Source organism: Micropterus dolomieu, linkage group LG08, assembly GCF_021292245.1.
Source record: "Micropterus dolomieu isolate WLL.071019.BEF.003 ecotype Adirondacks linkage group LG08, ASM2129224v1, whole genome shotgun sequence".
NCBI classification, from domain to species: domain Eukaryota; kingdom Metazoa; phylum Chordata; class Actinopteri; order Centrarchiformes; family Centrarchidae; genus Micropterus; species Micropterus dolomieu.
The window spans coordinates 19,023,967-19,033,396 of NC_060157.1; the positions used below are offsets into that span (position 1 = coordinate 19,023,967).

A 9,430-nucleotide genomic window follows, 5' to 3' on the forward strand; every position below is an offset into this window, starting at 1 on the left:
TGAACCTGGGTCTCTCACACCAAAGGCATGTGTCTTATCCATTGCCCCATCACCACCACAAATAAAACCGCAATCTGATTTAAGCCTATAATTTCATACTCTGCTACAGCAGCAGAGCTTTTAAAGTAACAGCATTTAATTATAAATTGTTAGATGTATTATAGCTGTCTGATTAAACTTAACAAGTTCACATTTGTGTGAAGAACAGAGAGAAAAAAATATTATAGAATATAAAGGCATTTACTTTCATTCCCTTGACAAAGCAAATAGCACTTTTGCAGATGTACACAACACATGATCTAAGGAGTTCATTTCATACAGGCAGCAGAACAAGCAAACAAAATCAAGCACAGAAATGGTCAGATTTTAGACAGATGCCATAACAAACGTAAATACATTTTGCAAGCTTATTAAGTGAATCTTTCGAGAACAAAAACTTAGTACGCATGCCATTTCATGTTTCTAACATTTAAACATTTGATTAAAAATAAAGTCATTTTTTAAACATATGCTGCAATATTTTGGACCAGGGAGTACCTTGGAAACCTAAACTTTTGTTAAGACTGAAAACATCCATTGTAAAAAAAAAAAAAAAACATGTTATTCCTCCTAGGCAACTTTCATTAAAATAAAACCCAAATAAATAGTAAATCATATGAAAGCAGACTTGTTGACATCACTTACCATCGTTGAACATTTTCAGAGGACTCGATGGATGCAAGATTAATGTGGGCCTGGCACATGTTTGTGAAACCAATGATAATATTCTGCAACCTTTTGTTGCTTCTACATAACAAATACAATACAATTCTGCTGTGTTCTGTTTTTTATTTTTATTTTAGTTTTCCCTTGTTATTGCAAAAATTTTGCAATTACATTGTGAGTTCACTGGAACGTAATCAAGGGTGAGATGGCCACTCCAACTGTCATACAAACTGCATAACATTCGTTCCTGAGCACTACTTCAGGAAGTGAATCCTCTGATAGAATTACTGGAAAGTCTGCATCGTAAGACATTAGCCCTCATTCACATCTTTAAATCTAAACTCACAATGAGAATATACTAATTTTACCACCAAACTCAATTTTTAAGATTTTCCTCACGCTCTGTGACAAACTATAATAGCATTTTTTATTATATTTAAAGTTTTATATAATATTCAATGCTTCTTGTGACTTTTGCATACAAAAAAACAACAATAATCCTACTTAAAATTTCAAAGATGCAGTGGCTCTTTGTGGACAGCTGGATGATCAGACACAAGTAGCTTCATGTAGGTCAACAGACCAACAATTCTGATGTTATAGTTTATTTCTGTACTGCATGCAGGGTGGGCTAAGAAAAGGCCAGTTATGAATCAATATAAACATGGACTGGTGCAGTCTTTTCCTACAACTGTAACTGATCAAATGTCTGAATCTGCACTCCTCAATTAGATGTTGTGCAACCACTAGATAATAATTTTAAAAAGACTTGGAGAAGTTTATACATCTCTCCCAGTGCATGAATCTGTGTTCATATGCAAGAAGGTATGATAAATGAGGGTCACTGTCAAATAATATCCTAGAATGCAATGCAGACAATTCCTTGCCAGTAAATGCTGTGTGGTGAGGTGTCTAATAATCAGCCAGTGAGGTCTGGGAGCCCCCCCATTGTTTCACTGCCTCAGTCTCTCAGCAGTAGATAGTCTTTGATAGTCTCTGGTAAAGGAAGCTCTTTTACAGCAGTGGGGAGGAACTGGACTCCAAGACTCTGTCGGACCGCACAGCGTGCCAGAGAGCGAAGTGTGGGAGCCTGAGCCACCATGTTGGTCAGCCTTGCCAGCAGCTGGGGATCCTTGCTCAGCTCCCTGGGAAGGGTGCCGTCAGCCCGGCGGATCTCAAAACGCCCTGCTGCCCGGCACAGCAGCTCTAGGCACTCCTCCTCCTGTTCAGTGCCCAGGCCCCGGGCCAACAGGGCCACCAATCGGGAGATAGGGGTCTGGCCCTTGAGGTTGGTCACATGGACCTGGGCTCCGTAGTCTAATAGCACTTTGACACTCTCCAGGTTGCCCTTCATTGCTGCCCAGCTCAAAGGCGTGTCATTGTTGTAGTCCCGGGCGTTGGGACAGGCCCCGCTCTCCAACAAGGCCCTCACGCACTCTGGGTTATCCTTAAAGGCAGCCCAGTGAAGTGGCGTGTCCTTGTTACCGTCCAGGGCGTTTGGCTGGGCTCCATACTCCAACAGCAGCTCCACGCAGCTCTCATCCTTCTCTGCTGCATAGTGCAATGCAGTGCGGTTATATCCATCCAAAGCATTCACCTGAGAAGGAAATATAATGCAATGAGAAATTTTATGCCAAGGAGTTACCAACACTTAAAGCAATATTTTAATTGTTACAAAGTGGTAGGTCTTGGGCATGTGGACTGTAGACCTGCTGTTTTGGTTCATGTATTTGCATGAAGCACAAAGTGCAAAAGGGCTGGCTGAAGTAGAATATGGACTCGAGGGTGTGGTAATTGGGCACTGAAATACCACACAGACGGCAAATTTCAGGGTTAGGAAAATACGAAACTGTTTTAGTACTGCTTGCGCTGCCATGAAAACAGAACCCAACAGTTATAGGCTTGGTTTACCCAACTTTCAAAAAACATCTTCAATGGAACTACTTTCTAACAAATATATCGTTGCATAGAAAACTGTTCACCGTGATTCTCTAAAGTAACTGGGACACTGTTTCTTCATGGGACAGTCAATAGTGAAACAAGATGCCATGCAACAAGTGTCGCAGGCCATAATCGAACCAAGGATGTTGCAGTTATGTGCCTTTTGTATTACATTTTTCGCCACAATAGGCACCTCAAATTAAATTTCATTGGCATTCCTTTGATTTCGGATAGTGGCAGAAGTCTCACAGATACACAACTCTACACCTGGACAAATGTAACCAAATCTGTAACCCTAAATACCTCTAGACACTAAATGAGAAAAAAAACTGACCATACAGGTGGTTTCACACATTTTCACCTAGAGAACCCATTATTGCCAGCTATCATCAAAAACAATTATTATTATTATTATTATTAAGGTTAAATGCAATTTGCCCACTTTTCAGGCAAGCTTGGCACATCAGTGTGTTTTGGAAACAAACTATTCAATAGCTTAATTGAACACAAACAGCAAAGAGGGTTTTTTTAAACTGTCCCACAAAGATAACAGTCTCATCTTTACAGTATCACAAGCAAGGTCCAACTCTCAGCCGGTCAACTTCATGGTAGTATATAAATCTTAAATCTCGTCATATGCTATGGGAAATGGTTTGTGATATGGCATACCTCTGCCCCCTTCTCCAACAGCAGCTCCACACAGTCGGCATCAGCGACCATACACGCACAGTGCAGAGGCTTGAGTGTGCCATGCATTCTGTTCACATCAGCTCCCTTAGCCACACAGGAGACACTGATGTCAATACAACTGATGGAAGAGATATTATTTATTTGAAAGCAGACTGGAAGATGAGCAGGCCTACCTTACGAATGAGATCCTCCACATTGTCGTGTGGGAACGAGCGGATGGCTGCGATGGTGCGGATGAGCCGCTCAGACAAGGAGTATTTACTTTGAATGCTTTGCATGATGTACCACATAGTAGAGCTCATGTGTAACTGAGGAACATGGCACCCGGGCAGGGGTGACACTACAGCACACTGAAAGACATTTCAAGAAGTTGGAATTAAAAGCTGTTAGACACAAAGGAGATCCCTGACCCTTACAAACACATCTAAAATGTCCTTGATGGTTTTCATTTATTTTGCGTGATTAGACCTCTTGTTAGCTAGTGGTAGGGAGTGTGTGTTACACAACTTCATTTTTACATGTAGTCTGTTGCTTTAACATAGAAATGCATTCACTCCACCACCATTTTACCAGCATGGCTGTGTCTGCAGCATTTTGTTTCATCATGACAAAAAAAAAAAAAAACACACGTACTTTTTAACTCTTCAATTTCATGTAAAATTTTACTGGCAGTACATAATCAGGTCTGTTAAAACTGGTAATACTGAATATTTGGGGTCTATCGATATGTCGTTTTATGTGGGTGTTTGTAGCAATAACATCAGAAATAAAAGCATTGCCATTATGTCAAACTGCCACAACAACCTACGTTTTGATCTTAATCTCGAAATCCCATGCAATCATGTATGAGAACAATCATAATGCATAACAGATTTTTTTGTAAATGAGCAAAATTAATATTTAACAACATTTCCCCGTTCTTCTTTCATAATCATTTTGGATTTGAATAAATACTGTCAGGACACCATAGCCCAGATCATGCAAGCAGGATAGTGTGTGCTTGTCCTGTTGTAAAAAAAATAAAAAAAGAGAGCTGATGCTTAACGTTATCCTGCTGCTGCTGTTTAATGGAAGTCACCAGCTGACTTTAAGTATGCTAACTAAACATAAACAAAACACTGACAGCTAACGTTAGCTCACTTCGCAAAATAACACTGCTCCACCACGAAAGAAAGAAAAAAACAGTCTGCAAAAGTGATGCACATTTTACAGCAAGTGACAGCTTTAAAAAAACAGATTCACAAGAGCCACTTGGTTAGCAAAGAGACCTTTACAGGTCGGTTTAATTAGAGGTAAAAAAAAAATGATCCCCGGCTACATTTTCACCGGCAGCTAGTTAGCTAGCTAACATGCTAACGTTAGCATCGAGATGCGAGAAACAATCGAGCCTCGTAGGCAGAAAAAATCAAATGACATTCATTTTAAATACTTGTGAACACGCTTTGAAGACACCCTAGCATCATCTAACAATAGATTACCGATGCTAATGAGACAACGTACCGTTTTTGGTCCACGGTTTGAAGGTCTGACAGGTTACCGTAAAGACTGTTTGCTGCTCGGTTTGACATAAACACTGGACGTCACCGCTCGCGGCCACGCCCTCTGCCTCGAGCCTCCGTTCCCTGTTTCTAAACCTCACCGCGCCGACGCTCGCTTTAATCTGCGCTAACTTCAAATAAGTTGATATTTTCTTTGAATATTTGCTTTTATGGTGTCTTACTGCAAGGGACGGCTTTACTAAGCGTATACTTACTTTCCCGATATAGACGTGTACGGCAGCAGCGCAGGCTTCCGCCGGCGTGCCGTGAATGCCTTCAGCTCATGACCATGTTAAGGTATTGTCGACCAGCAGAGACACAACGAGCAAGTGGCTTTACAAATCACTGAAGACTGACAGGCCCAGGCAGCTCCTGGTGGACAGCCAAGCTAACAAGCCACAAACAGACCATAATCACTGATGTTTTCATTTATTCTGAAGTCATATTTTTATATTTCCTCTGGGACCGAGTCAAGAATTCACAAGAAAAGCAGGTTGCAGTGAAGTCAGTTTTACGTTGAATATTAGACTGGGGCTGCAACTTAAGTTATTATTTTCATGATCGTACATTTGAAAAACAAAAGCTGGAACCAATAAATGTATTTTCTTTAATAAATAACTTAATGTTTCAGCACAATTTAATTGACATTCCGATCCAGACCTTCATTAGCCATCTACATACTGATTTTGGCGATCATTTTAAAATGATTGGGTATCATGAGCCAGAATGTATAGAGATTTAGAGCTGATAAAGATTACAGCTGGAACTATTTGTTGACTGATCGTCTTGTCAAGTAATTTTTCAAGCAGCAAACACCAAACATTTCCCACTACCAGCCTCTCAGTTGACCTGCTTCCTTTCCTTTGTCTCCTGGGACAATACCTGAAAATCTTTATTTTTATGACTGCTGGTTGGACAAAACAATTACCATTTGGGGCTTTAGGAAATGGTAATAGACATTTTATCAATAAAACTATGAATTAAGCAAGCCTTGTAATTTCTCTGTGACCACATCATCCCACAATAAGCACTCAAACAGCCTACATAGGGGTCTGCACAAGCCTACAAAGGTGACCCAGCCTGTACAAACATTTTCATATACCTGAATGAACCCAACTGGTGCTGACACATTTTAGATGCAAAGCTACATTTTTACATATTTTGCATATTTCATATATATTTCAAAACCATTTTTGCAGGATTCCTGTCACTCTCTTGGGTATTATTTATCTTGCAACACATAACACGCATGGATGCAGACAATTTGCAGTTTTGCAAGAGATGAGAAATTTCCCAGTTACATTTGAAAATGAGACCATTAGAATCTGCCCCCAGCTCTAAATATAACAAAATGTATTAAATCCCACCTAATGCCTGATAATCTGACAGGAATGGTTGGGTTCAGGGCAAAACTGAATGGGGGTGATGGCGCATAGATAAGACGCTTGCCTTTGGTGTAGGAGACCTGGGTTTGATTCCCACTGTGAGACATCCACCATTGTGTCCCTGAGCAAGACACTTAACCCCTAGTTGCTCCAGAGGCGTGCGACCTCTGACATGCATAACAATTGTAAGTCACTTTGGATAAAAGCATCAGCTAAATTAATAAATGTTAAAAAAATTAATAAAACTATAAAGTGGGTGGACAGGTGAGCTGACAACACATTTAAATTATGGAAGGCTCAGATCTGTATATCTAATGCCTTTAAATACGTAGGGCTTCATCGCTGATTTTGTTTTTATAAAACACTGCAACCCATTCACCGGTTGTGTTGTGTACATGGACTACACACGTCAAGATAGAAAAAACATGACACTGGAAAGCCAAATCAAAATAATTTATTTTTGGTGACTTCATACAGTTCTAGGATTGTGTCTCAAACACTTGGTTGATCCATTACTATATTTCCTTTTGCCACCCCAACCAAAATTAAGAGAAAATAACCCAAACATATGGAGGGGGCAGTGGGGGTGGGGCAATTCCTGTAGCTATTTGCAAGCCTGTCAACATCAACCATATGCTTCTAAAATGATTTCACATTATTCATGAGTAAGATTCTTTTTTAAAACAAGTTAGTGCATTTATTAATTATACTAGACCACTAGCTGCTCATACTCATTAATGAAAAAGAAATAACATCCCCCAGTGATTGGTTACTCATTTACTGTATTACTAAACCCAAAGACAATGCATCCAGTATTTTCGCTCAGCTGATATCTTGAACAGTAATTGAAATGTCATATGCGTGATTTTATTTTGCCAATGCGATTTCACACAACTTTGGGGAAACCAGCCTACCAAGATTGGGAGAAAAGCGTTGTGCATCAGAATTAAAATAAATACATTTAAAAAGCAATACATACAGTGAGTCAAACTTCAAATTCTAAGTCAACCTGTTTTTAATTTAAAAAAAAAAAAAAAAAAAAAAAAAAAAAAAAAAAAGACACGTGGACAAAGGGACCAATCACTACATGCAGTGCATTCCTCTATTCAAAATTATTAAATGAAGAGTGATGAGTAAATGAGACGTTTTACATAGCCGCTCCCTCACTACAGAATAATTAACTGCTGTGCTGTGTTGTAACATCTTATAAGCCTCAATGCTACTGGATGCATTATTCCAACTGGTCTTTCTGGATAGTTTTTCCATCCTGTACCTGTAACAACATGCCCACACCAACGCAAACCTTTGCAATTTTTAATGATATTTTTGATTATACTATGAAGCAAATTCAACATACTTAAGATATCTTTTGGGGGCTTTTTGCCTTCACTAACCCTACAATCGCAATCAGACTAAGCACTCACACGACTTAGTTATCAACTCGGTAAGTCAACTCAGGGTTTCCCAATCTAGCTATGAGAGCATTCGCATAAGAAGGACGGTGTTTTTGTGATTACCAATCACAATCATGGACAAGTCTACTGGCAGCAGAGCAGCATATTTTACAAAGAGTAAAAACTAATAGTAGTCAAATACGAAGTTAAACACATAACTTCTTATAAACACAAGTTAATAAGAAGTTAAACACATAATCCAGGCTGAAAGCAACACAGTTGTAGATGCCAAATGCAGAAAGATGGCGTGTGTGACCGTTTTAGCCTTATTCTTTAAGCTGCAAAGGCTGTGTCAGTCAACATTAACAAAGAAAAGTGGTCTCTCCCATTTTCATGTTCTCATCACCTCAAAAATCAGATTCATTTATTTAACACACTCAAAAGTGTTCCAAACATTGTTCATAAAAGCAGCAAAACAAAAAATCCATTCATGCCATAAAAAGTGGCTTCAGTTTCCAACATTAAAAAAAACAAACTCACGTGCGCCCAAATAGCAAAAGGCAAGGCGGTTCATGACCAGTCTCTATATCATTACAAATATCTATAACATAAGAAAAGCAACCACAAGTATAATAAAAAAATATTAAACTCAACTTGAATACCAAAATATATGCTCATAATAAATAGCCTCACATAAAAAGAAAAATGAAAGAATTCAAAGAAGTGGGGGGGTACTTTCACATCTTCAAAGTACAACACTAAGTACAAGGCTTTAGTGCTTCAGTCTCTGTTGTAAGATTATATCGGTAAACAAAAGCATCTCTGCACCACCAAAAGAAGCCTAAAAACAGTCTTCCACAAATGGTTATTCTATTTTATGAGATTATGAGATTTGACTGGTCAGTAGGCGGTGCTTTTATAGTGTTGATCTCTTATCTCGAACATAACCTGCTCCGGACAGGTTGGGTATTCACATCTTATGCGTAAGAAGTGAACCACAGTCAGAGGAATGAAAACCCAAAGTTCAACTTGATATTGCTTTAGAGTTTTATGAGACATCGCGCAGCTCCCTCTGAAGGATAACTCCCCAAGACCCGTAAACCAGGGGTGGGCAATCTGACCATTTTAGATCAAGATCGTGATCTAAGGCTTCCACAATCCACGCGATTCATAGAGATCATGGTATTTAATGTCCTCTTACTTCTGTTTTCCAAACTTCACACAACCTCACTGACTAGCAGATTTGTGCTACATGAACAAACCAGCAGTGATGTAGCCAACTAGATGGCTGTGAATTGTGTTAGTTTATGATTATGTTATCTTTTGGCTTTAACTTTAAAATAACTCCATTTTGAAACCTGTGTAATATCTTTAATGCAATATTTGTTTTAATGATACAAATGGAGAAATTCATAGGTTATTTGTCTGGCTATACGCAAGTCGACAGGATATTTCAAAATTGAGAAAAAAAAGATTCCAAGGTAAATCGGGATTGCAGTTAATTAAATGGTGGTTATATTTTTTGGCCAGTTCCGCCGCCCCTACTGTAAACTATTTCTTAAAGGGACATTAAATGATTCTGCAGTAGGACATGCTCACCTGCCAAACAAATCTCTTCCTGCTCACCTCCCCCTATCACTCCTGTGCACAAGCACTAACGCCACATGTTGCTGATTGAGGTAGCAAACTGTGAGTAAATATTGGTTGAATTTAACAAAGTGTACTGGATTACAATGACTTACTATCCCTTTAATCATAGATTCGGCAGATCAGACAC

The 9,430-nt window shown here is 39.1% G+C and overlaps 1 protein-coding gene across 2 annotated transcripts; it reads right to left on the reverse strand.

The window, feature by feature from the left end:
* Window positions 1–224: 224 nt before the first annotated feature.
* Window positions 225–5,214, reverse strand: asb8 (ankyrin repeat and SOCS box containing 8). Of its 2 annotated transcripts, none has more exons than XM_046057469.1 (4): window positions 5,090–5,214; window positions 3,510–3,686; window positions 3,316–3,420; window positions 225–2,302 (listed from the first exon to the last, which is right to left on the reverse strand). In XM_046057469.1, the coding sequence occupies exons 2-4, from the start codon at window positions 3,636–3,638 to the stop codon at window positions 1,667–1,669; spliced, it is 870 nt and encodes a 289-aa protein (XP_045913425.1). In that variant the 5' UTR covers window positions 3,639–3,686; window positions 5,090–5,214; the 3' UTR covers window positions 225–1,666. The 2 variants fall into 2 exon arrangements, with proteins under 2 accessions (XP_045913425.1, XP_045913424.1); XM_046057468.1 differs by lacking the exon at window positions 5,090–5,214 and adding an exon at window positions 4,837–4,979.
* Between the last annotated feature and the right edge of the window lie 4,216 nt (window positions 5,215–9,430).